This window comes from Piliocolobus tephrosceles, chromosome 14 (assembly GCF_002776525.5).
Source record: "Piliocolobus tephrosceles isolate RC106 chromosome 14, ASM277652v3, whole genome shotgun sequence".
NCBI lineage: Eukaryota > Metazoa > Chordata > Mammalia > Primates > Cercopithecidae > Piliocolobus > Piliocolobus tephrosceles.
The window spans coordinates 63,194,241-63,217,702 of record NC_045447.1 but is presented as its reverse complement, the minus strand read 5'-3'; the positions used below and the strand labels follow the sequence as shown (position 1 = coordinate 63,217,702).

At 37.2% G+C, this 23,462-nt stretch overlaps 1 protein-coding gene and 1 long non-coding RNA gene across 4 annotated transcripts in view; one reads left to right on the top strand and one right to left on the bottom strand.

Annotated features, from left to right (window-relative positions):
• The window catches only part of BNC2 (basonuclin 2), a 457,144-nt gene that overhangs the window by 294,474 nt on the left and 139,208 nt on the right, over positions 1 to 23,462 (bottom strand). The window contains exon 4 of one of the 3 annotated variants that reach the window (XM_023197169.2): positions 19,111 to 19,311. The exons of the other annotated variants lie outside the window; for them this stretch is intronic. Coding sequence (XP_023052937.1) covers positions 19,111 to 19,311 — 201 coding nt within the window. The remainder of the gene's footprint in view (positions 1 to 19,110; positions 19,312 to 23,462) is intronic. 3 annotated transcript variants of the gene reach the window in all.
• LOC111530120 lies at positions 18,115 to 18,832 on the top strand. The gene is made up of 3 exons (XR_002727718.2): positions 18,115 to 18,256; positions 18,332 to 18,407; positions 18,623 to 18,832. It is a non-coding gene; the product is annotated as an uncharacterized LOC111530120 (long non-coding RNA).

The window sequence follows — 23,462 nt, the reverse complement described above, 5'->3', positions numbered from 1 at the left end:
ATGGTTTGGAAGGAAAACCAGATTGAGAGAAAAGCAAGCCACAGGAAGGGCGGGGTGAGAGAGAAAAAGAAATAAGAATGAGACGGGGAGGAGCAAAATGGAAAGAAGCAGAGAAAGAGTTAGTAGGGAAAGGGAGAGAAAAAGAAAAGGAAGACCGAAGGAAAAAAGGGATTGCTGGCAGAGAGGAGGAGCTGGAGCCCCACAACAAAACAGTGGATCAGGCAGCTGGCCTGAGATGCTAATTCAGCGCTTTAACAAATCAATGCCACTTGAAAAGCACAATGCGAGCCCTCACTGGGTAGATGTCAGGGGACCGAGAAAATGCATTCTCAAGTATTTCACATTAAGAGGGAATAATGTGTTAATTTATAACTCTTCACCCTATACACTTGGATTATCTATCTGTGTCAGCGATTTGACTTCTTAAATTTATCAAAAACGCACGCAAAGGGAGGCAGCTTCGGCTTCACCACTGGGAAATGGAGGTTTAGGGAAAGCCTGTCAGCCAGTCCTAGGTAGTTCTGCTGTTCTTTCCGCTTTCCTATTTGGGCTCAAGTGTTGGTGGGGGTGGCAGCAAGGAGTGAGCAAGCCACAGAAGGGGAGATGAAGGGAGGAGGGGAACTCCTGGTCCACTTACTAAAGCAACCAAAGAAAAGGCTTTCTCGGCCTGTAGTTGATTGCATTAGGTACCATCCGTCAAAAGTGACACAGAAGAGAAGGAATAACTTGAATCAGCAACCCAAGCTGCCATCGACAGAATTTACTTTATGGAAACTTACTTAAGTCTCTCAGCACACCCAGCGGAAGAGAGCCTGCTGACAACTGGATTTTAATTAAACAGTACACTTGCAATGCCACCACAGTTCCACAGAGCTTATCAAAATAGGAAGGGAAGAGGGAGTTAAGCAGATTTTGTTTGGTTAGTTTTGAGACAGGGAGGAGAGATGTCAAAGAACTCAGATTCCAGCCCAGCATTTAGGAGCCTCATTAGAGGGACTATTTCTTTCTCAAGAAAAACCTATTTTATTAAACATCAAATTCTTGGAATTGTTTCCTAATTATTCCTTAACAAAATTTAGTTAACTTTTAATATAATGATTGCAGTTTCTAACCTGTGGGAGAGACAGACTACGTTAGTAAGTTTTGTTGCCAAAATTAAAGTATTATCAGACTTAAATTTTCAAAGTGTAAGCATTGTCAACATACAAAGGCAAGTGCGTTTAAATTTTGGAATAAATAGAAGAGAGTACATTTCAAGAAAGTGTTTTAATTAAGATTACGCCTTCAAAGACATGAAGGGGAAAAGTGGTTATAGGTAAAAAGGGAAAAAAGGCCCAATTTTGAATAACTTCTAAGTTTAAGACTGCCCAGACTACACACAGCAGTATTGTAAACTGAGGGCATTTTTATTTGCTACATGTACAATTGCAACAGAAACAGACATTCTCTTATTTTCAAGACATTCATATGTAAATGAATGCTGATGAATGGAAATGAGATGCTAAACATGACGGGCAACGTTCAACCTTTAGTTTAAAAAAAAAAAAGTTACTTCACTTGCTGAAGCTTGAATCTCTTCCCTCCTACACCTGGGCACAAAAAGAAATGAATGACAATGATGGACCTTCCACCAGTTTCTATTGGTTAAACAACACCTTACAAAGATACTCAAGACAGAAAACAAACATTCTTTCAGTCTTAACGTTTTGCATCTTTCCAATGACATGCATCACACTGAGTCCATTTTGAAAATAAATATTAGAGACTGAAATTACACGTAAGGAGCCAGAAACATTACACTGGCATTCAGTCAAAGGGCTAAAATATCCAAAACAGTGTGATTATTTAATGAACGTTATCTTTCTTTCAAATGAGATAATTAATAAGGAATTTTCTGGTTCATGACCATAGAGTACACTATTTTCCTTTTTCATAAAATCTGAGGAGACTGAACATACATTCTGAGCAGTGTGTTTGCAATGGGAATTTTATATATATGCACGTGTGCTTTTCAAGGGTCTCTATTTATGCCCTCAGAGTAGGATTTGTCCTATCCCCAAGTTTTTGCATGAATTACCATTCCTGTCTGTCCCATTCAAGCTACCCCTACATAAACTATCTATTCTTATCATTATGGTACCATTAATCCCATTCTCCCCTCCCCCTCCCAACTCACCTAAGGGGTTAAAAGACTTCAGTACATTTGTGACTTGTCAGTGACATATAATACCCGGGTCCTTCATGCAATCAACTTTTACTTGACATGTATTTGCTCATCACAGGACCCGCATTACTACTGGGAAAATGAAGAAAAACCTAAATTAACACTTGACATTCAATATGGTCAAGTCCTTAATTGGCTGGGCTTCCTGAGAAAGCAATTTTCTATTCCCCAAACTGTTCGCGTGTCATGTGTGGAGTGCAGCTCTTGGCCATCACTGCTGTCCCTCGCTCCCTCTAATGAGAGCAGATGAATTAGTGCTACGTGACACGATTTGAGCAGGGCTTCCTCCTCCTCCCCTCCCCCCAATCTTTCTCCTATACCAGTGACAGCTGTGTGGCAAGGGGAAGAAAGAAAGAGAAACGCAAGAGCAAAGAATCCTGTAAAGGATGATCATTTTTTTTAAATGAACCTTAAATGTCTTGTTGAAACTACAGAACAACAGGGTCATTTAATTGTGGAGGTGGGAAGGGGGGTTGTTACAAAGATCAGGGGAATTATCTGGCTATGGTTGATTTGGGTTGTATTAACTTCCAGCATGTTTCTTCCATTCCTGGCTAGTTGCAGTATTAGACTGCACTGCTCTAATTAAAACGGAATTTACATCCACTTAAAAAGTTTTTGAAAGGTCTGGAGAATGGGGCAACTAGGACAAAAAGAGAACAGAATGAAGTGATTATTGTTCTAAGATAAATATACCTCTAAGTTAGTGAAAGTCCTTTCAACAATCACTTAGGTCAGGAAAAACCTACAGCACAAAACTATAGTGATACTTCGTTTTCAAATATTGTTCGACGTCTGAGCTTAATGCAAACTATTCTATCCTAACTCATTTTGTTTTGTTTCCATTGATTGCTGAAATGAAAAATTACTTGATCACTGATTTCATTCTATTATTCTGGAGAAAAGGAATATATTCTACTTTAGATGCGCTTGTCTAGCTCCATGAAAGGAAGGCAGGACAGAGTCTGCTTTATTCAAAAATACTAAAAGGTAAATTAAAGGTATTTATCTGAGTCTTCACTTACTCATTTTGAGACCAAAGAAGTAGTGATTTTAAATCCCTAATCACTCACCCAATCTGATTAGGACAAAACAGAACTACAGGATAGAAGAGCATGTGGCAAATCATTTAGGAGTGTAATTAGTACAAAATATATGCATAAGTGAAAATAACTAGTGGAAGTCACAAACACCTTAGCACTTTGGATCATTAGTCAGTTTTATTTAGGTGAGAACCAAGACAAAAATGTTACCTGTGTACAAAAAATTATATCAAGGCTGCACTGTGGTGTCACAAAATCAGTTTACACACGCAAAACACAAAAGTATTTCAAGTATAGCTCCCCTGCTTCAAGTAGCATGATCACTTGTTAATTGTTCTTCTATAATTCTGAATATAATTTAAGCAGTAATAAATACTGAATATAATTTCAGTAAGCAAATTGTGAGTAGATTTAAAGATATAAAAAGATAGTGAAATCCATTTTTACACTACGTGTAAAGTTATAACCTAAAGCCAAAAATGTTTTTTCCACATTTTATAGTTGTGGGAAATAATGGGAAAGGAAACGAAGTTTTTTAAGATTTTTTCCAAAAACAAAGCAATTCATAACATCTTAGAGTACTATTGCACTAACACAAGACAAAATGTAAATAAAACTGTTTTTGAACACCTTGCATTTTCAAACTTGTTGGAACATGATTAGTTTCAGACAACAGAAACACTAAAAGATGAGTATAAATTTTAGAAGTAATTTCATGGAAGCAAAGCAACACAACGGACACACATACTACACAGACTACCTCTTCTGAGGCCAAAGCAGTGATATTTCACTATCATTAAGATTCCTTTTGAAAATACACTTGAGACAGCTTGTGAATGGGCATTTTATCAGGTGTTTAAAAGAAATAAATAGATAATTTGGTATTCTGGAAAAGTAGCTCAGTCTAATACATCCAGTTAACTGCTACAGTAGCATTATCATCACTGAGCAACAAAGGGCAGTGTATTCTGCCAATAGCTTTAGGGTGACCTTTGCAATGCTGACTAGTCCGTCAAATTCCATCTCTGAGATGCAAGGCATAGACAGGGATGGTTTATTAACTGAGGTAGGAACTAAAGACTAGGAGGCTCCAAAAGGGTAGGCATTTCACATTCAGGAAATGGGGAATTCCTTTCCCTAAGAAGAGAAGCAGTGTACCTAAGATCAGGCTGAGCAGGCCCATGGTCTTCCCCACAGAGATTCCATGGTGGGAAATTCTCATGTACTAGGACAGCATTAGCAATTTCACATGTTTTACATGTTCCTTTTCTCCCCAGCTACATTTTTTTAAGGACTGCAATGGAAACCCAAGTGGAAATGGGTAAAATGGGATCAATGTCTTGAGCTCTAGCAATAAAGCTGCAAAGGGATATTAACAGTCATAGACCTTTAAACAAACTGTGACCGATACTACTTTAATTTGGAGGTAGTTTCCAACCATCGCCAACAGGATAAATCTACAGAACTCAAGGGCGCAGAAACAATGGGTAAGAAAAATGACTGTACTGAACTGGGAAATTTTCAAGGATAATCTGTAGAAAACCAGCCTAGGAAAAGGCACTTTTTTTTTTTTTTTTTTCAAGAAAGTTAACTGTGACTATGGCAAAGTGACATGCTTAAACTTGATATTCTCTTAGGGATGTGCAGGCTTTGAAGCTCATAATAAACTTGAAATGGCTCTGTGGAATGTTAAGGCTTAATGTAGATGGTTGGTGCCACTGTCATGCCTATACAAAAGTATGTCAACTTAGAAATAACTGCACTAACAGCTCCGGGGTATTTAGAATGGAAGACTTCCCCCACGACCCTTTTTTTTTTTAATCAAGAATTTTACTTTGAACCATGAGAATAAGCTGTATTAAGTTTCCAACCTAGTTAGTGCAGCTAAAATTAAAATACTTACTCAGTTTTGGCTGGGCGTGGTGCCCTCCTGCTTCTAATCCCAGCACCTTGGGAGGCCGAGGTAGGCAGATCGCTTGAGCTTAGGAGTTCGAGCCCAGCCTGGGCAATATGGCAAAACTCTTATCTACACAAAAAATACAAAAATCACCTAGGCATGGTGGCGTGTATCTATATTCCAGGTACTCAGGAGACTGAGGTAAGGCGATTGCTTGCCCCTGGGCGGCAGAGGTGGAGGCTAGCCATGAGCCCAGATCTTACCACTCTGCTCCGGTCTGGGCCACAGAACCACACCTTGTCTCCCCCCAACCACCAAAAAAATACTAATTTCAGTTTACTTTAGAAAGGCAGAATGTCTGCCACCCACTTCGTCTGTGTTACCTTTACATTACACCATTCTTAAAAAGTTTAAACACGGCAGAGGAGAGAAATGAATGCTTTGAAATAGCCTAACGTGTAACAATAAAACTATCTAGCAAAGATAAAGCACAAACGTTATTTTACAAAAATTAACAGCATCTAAAGAGGTATATTCTTTTATCCTCCATTCTTCGCTACCTCTTTTACTTCAGTGCTACCCAGTAGATACTTTATCTAATTCCCAGTTGAAAGGTTTCTGAAAACATTAAGTCACAGCTGTGTTGACGCTGAACTTCTTGAACATGGCATACCAGCATCATTCTGACACATTTATAGATGTTTCCTTACAAGCTGCACCAGCACTTGATTTGAAATATCTGACTTACTCTAACACAAACTGTTAATCTCTGGTCTTTTCTCCAGTTCAGTTCTTCTCTGCAGTTTTGGAAACAAACCAACAACTTGCTATGTTTACAACAGAAAGGGCTCCCTTCTGATTGGCTTCTGACACTGTTCAGTGATGCTGTTCATCAAGACCCTAGAAAGAGCCTAGATATACCTAGGCCCCATGTGCAGATCATTTTAACAAGATGTTCTTGTTTCCTTTTCCCACGAAAATCAATAACAGGATGACCTTCAATTTGAAATTCAAACCAATTAATTACCTGTTCTGCTGAAAATGTTCATATCTGATTTGCCTGGAGAATTTCAATTATGAATAGATTATTTCTTTAAAGAGCCCCTTCAAAAAATATAGACAGTCATTTTAAACCTCATCTTATACAATATAAATAATGTTTTCTTGAAGCAGGTATAAAATATTGGCCTTGCACAAATTAGTAGGGGGAAGTTTTCCCCCTGGTGGTCCATCTCCTCCTTGTGACATCATAATCAATTGCTTGGTAAATTATAGCAATCCCACAAAGATTCAGGGCCAAGAATCTACTGCTTTAAGGTGAGATGAAAAGCTTTTTATAGTTGAATTCAGCTTTTCATCTACATCAATTACTTACACAAATCATGAGATTATTTTCAGAATTCAGAAATCTTTTATTATTTTAAAATCCTTATGCGTCTACTTTTATTTAAATTTTTTTGACTATTTTTCTGTTTTGCCCACACAGTTGATTTTTCTTTAAATGTGGGTCATAAGGAGAAAAGTTATACATCAAAACTATCAGCACCAGAAATATATTTACTAAACTTTTTTTCTAATTACAGAGGAAAACAATGAAGAATTTAGTTCATCCCAGTGGGGAATTCCCAAGATGAATGATCACATGCAATGAAACTATTATCTTCATCCATTAAAATATTATCTAAAACAGAGGTTTCTATCTGGCAGCCAGAGGGCTGAATATAGCCTGCAGATGAGTTTTGTTTGGACCACACAGTTTTTAAAATATTTGAATAGGTTGCCAAGATTTCAAAATCAGGAGATTTCACATAAAAATCTGGATTTCTGGCTTATCATTACAAAGCAGCAGCAGTGGATCTGGCAAACTGGGCCTACATTCCCACCTGGCAACAATTGACTGGAAACAAGGAGCAGCTACCTCACTGTGGTCGAGACGTGAGCTTTCTGGCCCACCACAGTCCCCACTAGACTCACTGTACTTGTTTAATTTTTGTTACCTCCACATGGTCCTTTTAGGCAACTCCCACTCCTTAAAATGTCATACTACTCTAGAGTTTGTGGGGAAAAAAAAGAGGATGTTCTCAGAACAGAGATTTAAAAATACATATTTCACAAGTTTACAGAATATAAGACAATGGGTAGCAAGTTTCACTTCAATGAAACATTCGTGCAAACCAAAGGAAACTCATTTTCATAATTAAACATTTTTAAAAACAGTAAATCCAGAACTGATGACCTAGCCTTACAGAGTGGTTCAGCGATCTTTACATTGGTTTTCAATCAGCCACCTATTTCTCTGAAGCCCAAAATAGATGCTCATGTCAAAGTATTACTCAGATTTTGTTCCTTCACATGTTAACACTTCCACACTTCCTTTCTAGAGCTATCATGTACTTAAGTGAAAATGTACCATAATATGAAAATAGGACATGTCTTCAAGGTAAATTTTAAAAGTCAACATTTAAGATGCATGAATATTATCACAGCAAATATTCATCTTTACTGACTCCACATGTATGCTACCATCTGACATTTATACTTACATTAAAGAGACATTATTATGGGTTCAAATGACCCAAAAAGTCATGGCATATTTCTTTACAAATGGTTATTACCTAAAAGCAGATGTCTATGACACAGTCACCATGCACTTCTTTATATCTACTTTTTTTTAATGAAAGCAATTGCAAGGAGAATATCTTTTACATTTCATTATTCCCAGTCAATCACAGCGACACAGCATTTCTACCTATTAATGGATCTTAAAAACAAATTAAAAATACCCTATTTAGCAGGGGGAAGAAACGGCCTTTTCATTTCATCCAACTATATTAAAAACAGGCTATCTCTGATGTATTACCACAATACAGAAATGCTTACATATCATGTAAATTGTAGTAAGTAGGCTATGACCAGTCATATGCCAACTAATTTAGATCAACTGTGGTACAGTGTTTTTACATTATGTTTCATCATTGGACCACATGCTTGAAAGATTATTTTTAAGGTGTTTCCTTCCGAAAGGAAGTATTTTTCTTCCATTTTTACCTAAAGAAAGTAATCCCTGAACATATGCCAAATTTACTTCACAATTGGACTTTAATCCCCAAATTCTCTTGATTCTTAGCAACTTGCACAACTTTAAGTAAAACAGTTCACAAAATCGCAATGATCATACTGTAGCATTCCTTAACTCCTTGGTGAACAGAAAAAAAAAAAATACCGTAAACATGAACTCCATAAAGGTAGTCTTAGGCCTGAATGACAGTATATTTCTTATGGGAAACATTTTTCCTTAATTTCCATTGTGACTGAAATTTGAGCAATTAGAAATAGACACCTGGAACACAGTTGTTAATTTATCTCTCCCCACCCCTTTCACACTTTTCTTCAAATCATTTCTTAGGATGCATCTTAAAGATATGATCGTATAGGATGGCTTGCATAGAAAGGGCACTGAACCAGTGTTCACATTCCTTTCTTTAAAATGCCTTGTTGTAATCCAAGACTAAACTTTCTTTTTATAAGTGTATAGCTTTAGGGGGGAAAATGGAAATTTCTCAAATAATTACTGAGTAAAATGATTTAAAAAAAAAACAAAAATTAAAACACACATTCTAGGAGAAGCATATACTTCATTACATTCATGTTGATTTGCCTTTTATACCATCTCAGAAAGGGAATTTTATGAAATACAAAATTCCCTCCCATGATGACCAAAGCTTTAAGCTAGTCTCCTCAGGTTCACATCATAGTAGCTGACTGCAAATATGTAAAGCAGTTCTGGAAGACTCACAATTTACAAATTTTTGTTTGTACTTTATTGTTTTAAGATGAAAAATAAAGTGTGAGATAATAGATGTTTTAGTTAATCTGTGTTTTATGGAGAGAAAAGTATTACTGTCACTTAACTCCTTCTATTAATCATTGCTTTCTAGAAAAGAATATCTCAAAGTAGGCTTATACTGAAGCTCATTTCGGCATTCTGCAGTTGTAAAAAAAATTTAAAAGATCAAAAGTACAGGACTGCTGGCACATACAGGAACAGTGATTATCAGAATACTCAGAAGGCAAGCAGCAGTTGGTTTATGAAGAAATTATTTAAAATAACTATTTACACAAGTTAAAACAACCAACTTCTCACTTTTACTAAAAGGATGTTTTCAATATAATGAATATCCAAGCTTTTCTAGTCATGAGAAAACCTGGAATATATTATACACGCATGAATGTGGCCCGGGATGCAGGATATGGGATGTGCTTCCTATCAACAGATTAACACTTCATTTTCATTACTCTAATCTCACCACAGGCTGTGAACACACTCTTTTTCTTATTTGAACAACAATGGTGCATAAAAAACCAAGCTGACAAGCAGGCGGGGTTCATTAAATGCACAAGGCCCTTATTCCCATAACACATCTCACCTGTATGAGGCCAGTTTTCTGGCTTCCCGGCTGGCTACTGAAACAAGCTCTCCCAGATGTTGGACTGTGAATTCTTCTTATCCCTTCCTACTTACATTATAATACATGACAAAAAAAAGTAAAAATGAAAAAACCATTCTCCACAATGAGCAATAGTTAGTAATAACAGGACTGGTAACATATTTTAAGCTCTATTCAGTCCCATGATTACTTTCCAAAGTTGTCCAAGAGAACAAAGAAAAGTGGCTAGAAAGGGAAATTATGAGATATCTGAAATTTGAGTCAGAGAGAATCATCCTGGTGTCTCTATCCTAGCGTAATTCTAATTTATTTGAAGTAAGCTGTAGTCTCCCACTTGTTGAAAATGGCTATTCACAAAATAAGAAACAATCGTGCTATTTTCCAATGAAAGACACTGAGTTTCACCAAAAAGCTACAGTCAAGAAAGAAAAAAGGCTATATAGCATAGTATAAGGAATAATTACAAGATTCTTAGGATGGGGAATGCCTCTTTGGGGAAAGCCATCCATACACACTCATTGCCTCTGAGACAGCCATTAGCAAATCCTCAACCTACATAGAATTAAATCACCTAATTGTCACCGCCAACCAATGGAGCAGGCATACATTTTCTGCATGTCTACGCATTACATATAAATGCACTACCGTAACGTGGCAATATGGGATTTTTAGTACTTCCCAGAGCAAGACAATAAGTCCTTCCACAAAGTTTACAGCCAGACTTTGGTTTTGGTTCTTTCTGGTACTCTAATATTTATATCTAAAAAAGAAAGAATAAAAGAAAAGCAATATTAAACAGCAGCTAACCCCACTGACTTCAAGTTAGGTTCAGGCATGAGGTCAACAAAGAGAATGTTTGCAGGCATTCTCACTCAGGGACACTCTCATGAATATGCTCAGTGTATAATTACACCCCGTATCTTGCAGGTGACATCCCAGCCATGTCCACTGAGCTCCAGCACTGGCAGAGGGCACAGTAGTGGGCAGCTTTCTTTATCTACGCCTGATCAGGTGTCCCAAATAGCCACCCTAATGATTTAAACACCAATGAAATCCTTCTTGATTTAAATGTTAATGGAAAGGGAAAAAAATTATTAAATCCCTCTAATGGAGATCTCATTTTAATATTAAGTTTTGTTATTATGTTAAGCCAGCTGAAAGCAATTACTTGTTGCCATGTAAAACATTCACTAACCTGCTATCTTTCTTTTCAGACACCCAGTTCAGGCACTCCGATTACAAAATGTGAGTTCTGAACAACTGTCTAGAGAACCAATAGCCACTAAAAGACACCTTAACAAAGTTGAAAAATTCATGACAGTCTCAAAAAGGCACAGCAGGTACAATACTGAAAGCTATGTCTTTCCCATACAGAAGATGTTTCAGTCTTGTCAATTTTAACAATCTCTACGCCTTGTGGGACAATGGGTTAAAATTTATTAAATACAAAACAGGAGTGAATCCTCCTCATATGTTATGTATACTGCATGCTTTAAATTTTAATTTAATAATACCATCCATTAATATTGGCCCTACCATCATTTCAATCCCTTTTTTAAATGTTTCCGTTAACTCTTATTAGCTGCAGTTTGTCTGAAAGAGTCATCCCTTCAACCTACTGCACTGCCCTTGGTATCTGTTCCTTCTTCTAGGGAAATAAGCTCATGTAGAAGTCTAACTGCACAAAATAATAAATCCAAGAATTACGTTTTTAAAAGAAGAAAAAAGGAAAGCAAAATCTCTCTTCATCTAAGTACTTTCTTATACAGGCTAAGGATCAAATTGAGCTGCCTTTCAGCACCTCTGAATGATAAGCCGGGGCCCCTGGTTACACGTTTTTATCATGCCCTTACTTAAAGAACCCTTCTACAGCAACACTCGGGACAGTCCTGTCAGCACTCACAGAGGACCACACCTGAGGGTGGCACCTCTCTCTCATTCCTCTGCTAGAATGATGTATTGGCAAAAGGGTATTTATTCAATTACTTCTACATTTCAGGTGCATTTTGATTCTCTTCTATTAGGGCAAAAAGGGCCAATGAAAGTAAGGAGGAATTCAGAATACGAGAGATGAGAAGAAAAGAGAATAAAGTGAGAAAGAAACTACCTCTATGAGAAAGGAAATAGGAACAGAATAACCTTGCATTTAGGTCATTAAGTAAATTTCTGCCAACCAAATAGGAATGAGATTTATAAATCAACACCACTCAATGACACATAAACCCTAAAGACAGTAGCAAAATAACATTACACTTCAAAAGTATTGAGTAAATAAGACGTCAGATATGCTCAAGAGAATCAGTTGTTTCAATGAGTAACTTCCTACTGTTCAAGATTATTTTCGTTTTCTTTACAGAGAGAAATGAAAAACTGATGGGCTTAATTAAAGAAAAACAAAAGGATATTATTTTGTTGTTAAAGGATCAATTCTTTTTTTTAATTGGAATGATAATTAATAAGCTGAGAATTTGGTTCCTAAACTAGCCAGTTTGAGTAATGTGTTGTTTTTCCACAAGCATTTCCATTAAAGAAAGCTCTGTGAATGAAGAAAACATACAGAGATTCCTCTCTTCTCCTGATCTCTGCACTTTGTGGCATGAAATGCTACATACAGCATTTGAACAGAATGACACTGCACACTGTCTTCACCCAAATGAACTCCAGTCATAAATTTTTCACCTGAGGGTTTGAATGCACACTGTGAAATCTGCGAGGCTTCCTACAGGGGAATGTACAAATTAAAAAATAATCAATACTTTTATTTTTCCTATTCGTTAAACTTTCTTTAAACCTGGGGAGGAAGATGGCAGTACAGGTCAGGCTCAATGAGGAGGAAATGTGGAGACCCTGGATGTCATGGCCCCAGACATCATTTCTGGGATGTCATCTGCACATTTTAAAACTTCTTAGACTTTGAGGGGCTTAGCAGATTTTTTTCATCATATTTTTCCTACATCTTTACTAGTTTTTCATATAGGAAAACATTCCCTCTATTACCCAATGTTTTGTTTCTATATGAGGATATAAAGGCTGTTGTTCCTGAATTATGTCTCTTTTCCTTTATTTCTCTAAAGCTTAAAAATAAATGTCAGAGTTTCTTGAAAGGGTCTTTGACTCCCTTTCTCCCTGTCTCTGGGGTCCTTCAGTAGATGAAGATCACCCAGCAATATGTAGAAGCCAGTTGCTTTTCTGGAAATAAAAAATGGCATGAGCTTTGGCAGACAGTAGTGAGATCCAGCATTTCCTAGGACCCCCAATCTTCTGACCAAGGCCTGGAGAAGGGTGGTCACTGAGCAGCACCATAAACAGACCACAAAAGTGTACCACCAAAGGTACAAGAGGATTTTCAAATGGTGAATTATTTCTACACGCATAACAAACCAGGCTCCAAACCTCACGTGAAAGGAAATCTTGGAACCATTATATTCCATGTTTTTTGGACAATAACAAGCAGGGAATCCCACAGAAAATTTCTCTCACTGAAAAAGTCAACCCACCCGATTCACTCTGTTTTTTCCTACAACCACAAAGTTCTCTGGCAGCACTCTTTGGGGAAAAAGGAGTTAATTCCTAGATTGATTCAAACACCATGGTTCAAATTATGGACACAAGGTAAAAGCAAATTCCAATTTCTTTTCCTCTTTCCTTTTGATATATGTGCTAATCTAGAGTGCCAAGTTCAGAAAATACCTCTTGAGCTGCACAGAATCATTAGCTATTCACGTTTATAAGGAAAATCCTCTCAAAAGCTTTGCAGATAGATAACGGCAGACACCCAATGCAACTTTCTTTGAGTATGTGTAATGCATACAAGGTAGAGAGAGGGAGGCACTAGAATTTGTGTTTTTCATTCAAGTGGATGACGCCAGCTCACTATCTGTAACGGACTGTTCCTTTGGAATCAGCTCCCTGTGTCACAACGACCTGGCAAACTTGAATGCTTTCACTATCACCGGAGTCCTTGCAATCCTGCCTTGGTTGTGACCCATTCGCTTCAGCCCCAACTTCTCAGAGATGCCTTACTCAGCATCTAATTAGTTAGGGAGGATTTGCCGCGGCTCTTAACCCTGACATGGGAGTGGGAGGATGTGCTGCTGTGGTAGCCCAAATCTGTCCTGTCACTGCATTAATCAGATTTCCATAAAGCTATGCATGAATAATTGGATTTATCAGTGAATGTGAATATACACTCATAAATATAATTATAAAAAATACCTACAATTATAGATAAGATATCTGCACCTTAGAGGGATTTATTTTTCAACTGCGGTTACTTGGCTCACCTTAGCAAAAGACTTTACAAATTACACAAACATAATGGACCTGTTTGCAGATGTCAGAAAGGTGAGAGAATTAAATAATTTCAAAATGATCACCTACTGTGTTCAAATTCATTTAAATGAATCATGTTGAAAATAAACTTCAAATTTGTGCACAGATTTTTAACATATACAAAATACATATCTGAGAATGTTTGTGCATGCTTTATTTGCACTGCTTACATGTACATAGAATACCACATACATAAACTGTTACTTTCCCACTGCATTACAAATGAGACAGTATCTCTTATGTTCCGTCTGCATGTTATCCACAGACCTTCAAAGTTTAGGACAAAACCAAGCACCTGTCTCTATGCTACAATTTGTATCTTAACAAATACAAATACCCAAATATTCCTACTTTAGTGTTATGTTATCAGAAAATACACTGAGAATTATATTTGAATATATGTCTATAATTCAAATATAACATATTACCACTCAAATTAAGAGGGGCCTAAATTGGAGGTAGTAGCCTAGTAATTCAACAGGCTAAAACTGTATGCCTCTTAAAATAATATAAATATTTATTTCAGCATTAACACCACAAGTTTAGTCAATTTAATCCTTTTTCAGTAAGACAAGATCATCCAAACACACTAACTGTAAGGAAGGGAGTAAAAAGGGAGAAAACTGCAGAAAGCAAGCTAGGGATGGATGACGCCTGGCAATGAAAGTCGTTTTCAAAGACCATTAACTATCAACTGCTTTACTCAGGACTTTGATTAAATAAGAATATACATCCTATGTAAAAAGGGATGTCTATTTGAGTGGGACAGAGTTTGGAATAAAAATGCGTTGTATCAACTATAAAGAAGACCCAAACCACAATGTACAATTAGGCGTCTGACTCGTAATACTATATATATACCTTTTAAATGACTAGCAAATAAATCCTCAAAAAAATTGGGGGTAGAAACAAGACCATTTTCATTTAAAAATATAGATTCCAGAAACTGAGATTGGTGGCCTATATGAATAGAAAAAAAAAATTCTTGAAGAAAATTCATATTGAGCACTCTTTTAAATGGATTCTAGCAATGTTATTATACATTTCTTATAATATATTTTATTTATCATTTCTCTGAAAGGTGCTAGATTTTTATATTAGTAAGAAAGTTTGCTTTTACTCTTTCATATCTCTGGTGAGCAGACGCTCTGGTATTAATGTAAATCGTTGATTTAATTTTTAGCTTTCTTGGTTTGCCCCTCACCTATCTAGAAAATGATTTCTCTGGTGATAACTAACACATCATGCTAATGAGAGAATCTAATGCACAATAGAAAAATGTCACTACTAATAATATTTGCATGAAGTTAAATAAAGCAACTGTAAGAGAATGTCAGACAGTTGTTCTTTAATAAGACACAGTTTCACAATGAAATTATGTTGTTAATTTTGTTACATCATCGGGTGAATCCTAAATTACTACATAATGATGCACAGAGTCATTTATAATTCTAACTTAGTATTTCATTCAAGTATGAAAAAAGACCTTATTAAGGGATCTACATTTTATTTGAAATAGGTTAAATATACTTCACCAATAACAAAAGGTAAATGTCTCTAGTAACACATTAAATGTGGGCTATAGCTATTTACCTGTATGGTTTCCTTTCTGAAAAGATTTTTAAATAGACTGGACTATTACATCCCTTGAGATAGCTACAAGAATTTTTATTTACTATTCTCTCAAATGCACAGAATATTTATACAAATAGAAAAATTGCCTCAAGTGTGATTAAAAAAAAAAAAAAAACTTCGAAAAGCAAGCCTTATTTTTTGCTTTTAACAGTACCTTGTGAAACCAAAATAGGCAAAATAAGGTTCATTCTCCACCTGTCACTGATCAAACTGATCCAAAGAAGAACTCCCTTTACACAAGTGTCATACCCTTTAAGGTTCTCAAATATTCAGCTATACACATAGAAATAATTTGAGAAAATCATACTTCAATATAGAAGAAAAAATGTACAGGCACAGGAAACTGTAGTCAAATAGTCTTAACTTGAACTTTAGGGGCACATACTTAATGCCACTAAATCTAAATTGGCTTCAGACTATGATGTTTGTTACTATTAGACAGAATGAAAGATATACATTTAAGCAGATCCAACTTTGTTCATATGAAACAAAAGACAGATTTTTGTATCCCTATTTCCTAGTTTACTTACAGAACACATAAAACCAGATTATTAAATTTCAGTATTCATGAGACATTTCCCACAAGTTTTTCTGTAGTTAAGTACTGGTGGTAAATTATCTGTAACTCAGTTTTGAAAGCTTTTATAGCGGCCCTACTAGTCAGACTTTTCGAATGTCTAAATAATCAGGAAAATATTAGTTTTTATACTATTAAAGAAAACTTTATAAGAAATATAACCCAATAAATTTTATTCATTTCATAAGCTAAGTAAATATTACTTAGAAATAAAATAATCATAATCTAGAGAAACCTCTTTATGATGCCTCAGAAATGAGATATACAGAATTCTACATATTTGATTAAATTCGACAAACTTTTACCTGTAACAAAAGCTGGCTTAACTGTATATATTGAAAGTAATATTCATTGAAATGGCTGGCTTCAAGAGAGATCAGAGATATAATTTCAGTAAGTCTCTCTCTCTCTCTCTCTCTCTCTCTCTCTCACACACACACACACACACACACACACACACACACCCGCTAAATCAGCATTGCTGATGAATTATAGGTAAGAAAAACAAACATATTAAATATGAACAGCACACATACTTTCACTTACATAGTTTGAACTTAAGTTTATGTAATATTTATACAAACTAAAATGTCATCTTGAAGAGAAAAAACATGTAAGCTCATATCCTCTCTTACATGCTTTCCAAAAATGAACAAGAAGCAAATATTTAGTGACCATGACAGAAAAAGGTGAGTTCGGGGGGTAGGAGTGATTGCTAACTACATCAAAACCAAAAAATAAACATATTTAAAACTGTGATTTCTCTCCCTTTGTTGTACTACTCTATTTCATAAATAGCATAATATTATATACTTTTAATAGCATCAATTAAGCATAAATTAGTTTCCTACATTTCTATTCTCTCCATATAGTCACTGATGCTCACAATTACACAAATATGCACACACAGGTACACACAAAATATCCACACAGATAGCTGGATCAAAGACATCATAAATTTTCCTAATTCTGACCCATCATTTATATTATTTACTTTTATTTGTTTTTTAGCTAAAATGTTTTCCATGACAAAATCTCCTTAGATTCAAATCTACTTGGAAATGGGCTAGTGCCAAATAAGCAATCTAACACCATCTATGTGGCTCAATAGCCACTTATCAATTGATCATTATCTCTATCTGGTTTTATTAACTCTTTTCTAGCTAGAGGGAGACCTAAGCCAATCTTCCCTTCACACACACACACACACGGCCTCCACTAACTCAAGGAAAACCCTGAAGGTGACATCTAATTTTAAAAGTGAGGCACAAGTTATTTGGTACTAAGGTTAGCGAAAACAGTCTGCATTCCAACTATGAGAGAGCCACCCAGGCAGGGATGCGTCGCGGAAAACACCTCTCATAGCACTCTGCAGTGACAAGGAGCATCTCTATGTGGAAATGAACTTTTCACTTGAAAGAATGGGAAATCGCACATGAAGAGTTACTTATTGGGTTTATGTTGATTGCATTTAAATCCCAGCTTACTGTATCAGCAGTAATCAGGGTCCCTCTACAGGATATGTCAAAATACACCTTATTCAAATGCACTTATCCCATCTAGAATTGTGTGCTAAAACTGTTCTCTAGCTAAATGCTACAAAACCCTGGTTGTAGGTATTATCTCTTGCAAATGTATTTCTAAACTTGTAGCAGTTCATAGCCTAACAAATTTTTTTTTAATTATCAACTTTAAATATCTAAGTCAAAGTATTTAATTTTCGTGAACTCGTACAAACAAAAGGTTTTTTTTTTTTTTTAAAAGCAGTTGCAGTATTTTTTTCCTCATCAGTGGCACAATACTTCTTAACCACCATCAACTTAAAATCCAAGTATACTCGTCAATAGTACCTTCGTGCTGTGTGGATAATATCAAACTAACTTGCTTTGTGTGGATGTGGTGTAGGCTTTGGAAAAGCAAGACGTGTCTAGGAGGGAGGCACCAGGGAACTTCCCTCCCTCACTTGAGCACAATCCAAGATGAAAGTTTCTGGGTTGTGTCCCCTTCGCTTCCTCTCACCCTCGCTCCCCCGCGGAGCCAAGGAGCCAGCAATTGTGCAAGAGAAGCGCGGCGCACAGAGCGCGTATCACGAAGCGCATGGTACGAGCCGCCGGCTCCAGTGATTAATTATCAGTAACCGATGGCCTCGCGCTACCACGTCGGCTTTCCCAGCAGAGCCAGCAAGCCGAACGCCTCCAGCGCGGCCGGGACGGAGGAGCGGCTCTGGGGAAGACGCCGAGGCTGCGCCCGAGTGAGTGCGCCAGCGGGCGGGCGGGCGGGCGGGAGAGCGGGCCGGAGCCGGTGAAGGGAACGCAAGGGCGGGCGCAGAGGGCTGGCTGGCGAGGAGGAGCGGAGCTGAGGAGCGAGGAGCAAGGACCGAGCAGCACAGCCCGCCACGCACGCCGACTCCTCCAGCAACCCTCGGCGCTGGCAGCCAAGCCTGCACAGCCTCCTCTCTCTTCTCAGGTCTGAACGAAGGTGCTTCCAGCCACATGAAGTCAGTAGGGCTGTTGTGAGGGGCCCCTAGATTTTATTATTGTTTTTTAGGTTGCAGAACCTACTCCGACAGAGCAGACACTTTGGACGAAGTGATTCATATTGATAGATACATTTGTTAGGTGGTGGCTTTTTTCATTCTTAACAGAAAACAAAGAAATAAATTAAGTCTTCCCCTGACCCAGGCTGTACTGTGAAACTTTTCAAAAATGTCTCTGCTTTCTTTTACTTCGGTATCCTTTCCCCTTTTTCTTTTAAGACGCCCTTAGGGAAACCGTGAAGTAACCCTGCACATTCCAGTAACACAGTTATGACAAAACAGAGCCTAACTAGGAAGTGACCACATTTTAAAAAATATTTAGAAAGAAAAACACCAGAAACAAAAGTGCCCATAACAATTCAAGGTTTCTTTAAAAAAAAAAAAAAAAAAAAAGAAAGAAAGAAAGAAAGAAACTTACCTGTTGGGACATTCTGAATAAGAGGTTAGTATCAGCGTTTTGCCATGTCCCCATGAACCCTGGTTCAGCCGTAGTCGTTCTGGTTCCGAACTGCATGGAGTTGTCAGTACAGGAGTCTCTTAAAGTCAAGTCTCTTGCCCTCCTTGGCTCTCTGTCTCTCTGTGTCTCTCTTTCTCTCACATCCACTTCTGCCTCTTCTGACTGAAAAGTGAAGGTGGATTTTTTGAGCCTCTTGGCAGCCAGTAGCAGGAGTGTAGTGTAGTTAAGAAGCTGGCTGAACTGTGCATTTCATTTGGGAAGGGGGAGATTTGGGGGAGGGAGGGGGTCAGAGCTTCTTTCGCACCTTCTGCACAGATATCCCTATCATTTATGCATAGATTGTGACTCCCCAAGCTTGCCTTTGCTCAGTTTAACAGCTGCCTGTCAGGTGTGCAGGCAGCACTGGAGACCCAACCATCAGCTTCAAACTCTCAGCCACTGCATGTCATTGGATAGCAGAGCTAAGAGTCAACTGCACTGTTCCACTGTCAGGCACCAAATGACACCCTGCACTAACCCCTCTCCAGATATACAGATAGATACACACTTATGCACACTCCAGGCAGCACCACAATCACGGTGCACAGGGTGAGGAGAAGCTAGGGCCCTTCCCTGGGAATTTTTCTCAACAATGCTTTCCGATATAACACATAATATCTGACACCAGTCTTTGCTTTAACATTTGTAAAACTGTGATACGTAAATATTTTTTTAATTACACTGAAGAAAGTAAAATATTCAGCTGTAAGAGAATGTAAAGTTGGCTCAGTTATGGTCTAAATGTTAGCTCCTGAAAGTCGTATCGTATGTGCTGGGCTATTTATAACCATATAGAAACTCCGAAATAACATACATAGAGATGTGACCTTATACTCTGAAGAGTAAGTAAATAAGCCTAGCAGTTTTTATAACATATAAGATGCACAATAAACATCTGCCAAATATAAACATATACTATTTAATATCTAGTACCTGAGGCTATTAATTACTAAACTGGATGTTAAGTAATGAGAAACTGAATGGCAAAGGAAAAAAGTATACCTTTTCTTAAAGCTCAAAAGTAGAAAAAAATCCATTGTTAAAGTTCCTAGATGAAGCATCTGCAATATCCTTTCAAATCATAAGAAAAGAAAAAGATAAACAAAGCCTGTCCCATTTCAGGCAAAAAGTAGTGAATATAGAAACTCCATTTTTTATTCAAGATCTCTGTGGAAAATTCTATAACGTTTTCCTGCCTGATGAAATACGCCCTTGATAACATGTCGTATTTTTAATTAAACAAGTCTTAAAACTATTCACCTATTTATTAGATAGTATTTGTCTGCCTTATTTATTGAAAAGCAGCACTGAACAAAACGCACTGTACATAAACAGTAACTTCAAAATGGAAAGCTAAATTCATGCCATCTCATAAAAGTAGTCAGCAGGAAAAAGCCATCCTTCCTAAACTTAAAATGTAAGGAACATTAATCTTCAACCACCTACAAATATCGAGGACAAATGTACCACTCTCCTTGCTCCTTCTTAACTCAAGAATAACAATAAACCTTACTCTCTGAAACAACAAAAGAAACAGAAAAGAGCTTCAATGGCAGCTCTGTGTCATTAGTGGACAATGAGAAAAGATGAGAAAACGTACACTATGTTGACACAAATGTGCCTTCCCCTCTAGAACTGACATCTCCTGAAAGCTTTTCTGTTAAACTTCCCTCCAGTTCACCACCATTAAGCACAAAAAAGTCTCAAAAGAAACAAATTCAATATCTGAGAGGAAACAAACAAGAACCCAAAGAATTGTTGCCTTAAAATATATTAAGTCCACCTGTGGTCAATAAAAATATTCTTGCTGGGGGGAGGGCAGGAAAAGCCCCTACAAGTCAATTGTCAACAGTGACTGTACCTTTACTGCTAGCTATTACCCACTTAAACTCCCTCTAAAATTTGCTAGCCTCTTGATTTCTGAAGTGGCACTCAGTGCCTCAGTCAAGCTGCCTGCTCAGCTCCTGACCTTCCCACTAATGGCTGTTATTTGTGGGAGGCTTAAGGACACTGTCAATAGCAAGCTTCCTCCTCCTTCCACTCAGGCTCTGTTGTATCACTTTGCCTGTGTGTTTTTTTGCCTGTGTGTTCTCTCTTGCCTCTCACTCGCCCTCTCCTTGTCTCTTTCTCCCCCTTCTTCACGCCCTCTTCCTCTTTTTCTAGCCCCCACCCCTTTTTTCCATCAGTCCTGCAGTCCTCTTCTTTCCCAGGTATCCTACTCCCGACCCTACACACACACTAACAACACAAAAATCAACTGGCATGCAGCAGCAAGCACCTGCAGTAATAGACTCTTTTATTAAAACTGTTATTCTGCAAGACTTGAAATTCCCCGTGGACTGGGCCATGTCAAAGCCGATATAATTAACTAGAGGCTCAGCAACGGATCAATTACCAGACAAGCAAGTGATAGTGAAATCAATGAAAGATCATCAGCCACATTATCAGTGTTGCAACTCATTAGGGCAAAACTGAGAAATGTGCTCAAAGCGAGCCCAAGCAAGGTGGCATTACAAAACAAAGGGCTAATTTGGAGACCCTGCTGTGAACAATCTGTAACAGAATTAGCCTTTTTTCCCCCTAAACTGCACAGCTCCGTAACTAAATGTGACAGACTGAGAGAAGCAGTTTATTAAGACACCAACCCCAAGTTTATTTAGTTCATAAACTCTCTCCTAGAAAATCAATACAGTCTGTACAGGGTTATTAGGCTGACTAGCTAATACATCCAAATCTAGTCTGCCCAGCCAGCAGTCTTCTGACAAAATGCTACCCAGTATAGGCACACTGAGCTCTTTCAGATATCAAGGACTGAGGTGGCCCTGGCTCAAACAGGTCTGCAATATAACATGTTATTGCCACAACACAAGCCTTAAAAACAGCAGGATATCTTTCTAAGGTTTAAAAAATATTTTTTTCATAACAAATATACAGTAGTGCACCTGCTAAATGGATTTGCTCAAACAAAATCTTAACTACTTTGTAACACAAGTTTACAAAGAGGACAAGCTTTGTTACAAAAAGAGACAATTAATCCAGACTCAATAATAAATAAGATTTTAAGTTTCTCTAACACTCATTTTAACATAACTATTTGAAAAGAACATTTGACCCCTCTATAAATCCCCAAGATACATGATCTGAACTTCCACATATAACATACTGTGTAGAATATTTGATGTTAGGATAATTTCTATCTAACAACTGGGACACCTGTATTGTTTTACAGACACAGGTACAGGTACAAAAAAATACACCTACAAGGCACAAATACGTCTTTTGAGTTTTTTTCCACTGGCTACGTAGTCTGACAATTATAGAATAACTCTCTGGAATCATTTATATGAAAATTATTTAAAACTAGGAGGAAGAAGACAAGTATTACTTCCACAATAATTGCTTTTTGCTGCTGATTCTGAGTATTTCAGGTTAAAGAATCAGAAGTACTTAAATGCCATCTGTTGGCTTTCCCACATTTACTGATAGTGAGAGATGGACCATGGAGATTATGGAGTCCACCAAACTAAGTTTCACTGTATCCAAGTTAAAGACATTGTGGGAATGTGACTACCTCCCCATATCACACCACATAAGCAAAACTATACTTACACAAAGTAAGAAACTCCAAAGCATTTTACAATGGTAAAATAGATTGGAGAACTGAAGGGAAAAAACACAATGGCTCTGAAAGTGATTTCTGATGTTGACGATGTTTTAACATTTAAAATCTTCCAAGAAAAGGAATGCACTATAACATGCCTTTCATACTCTAATACACTAAATCCTAAACTTAAAAAGAAATCTTTATTTTCATATAACTATAGTAAAATTCAATTTATAGATTGCTGTAATTAAACATTTTCCCTGTAACTTTCGAGCTGACACTTTATTAAGCATTTCATAGCTCATGTTATTGAGTAATCTGTAAAAAAGTCAGACATATATATTCTAAACCTGTGCTATAGGTGCCATGTTTTGGATAGTAATTAAAAGTTGTAATTGCAGGGAAATTTTACTTTTTAAAACCTTTTTGCATATAATTACACACTGTGCATGCACCCTCAATGAGATCCAATTAGTTACAAAAAATTTGCATTTCAGTTAGTGTGGGATAACAAGACTATAGGGAGGCACAATGCAATTCCACCAGCAGAGTAAAAAAGTATGTTCTTTCTTGTTAGCTCTGTAAGCAATAATTCCCACAACCAACTGTTTAAAATGTTACTGATCTTTTCAGTACTTGAGTATTACGGTGGGTTTTGGGTTTTTCCCTC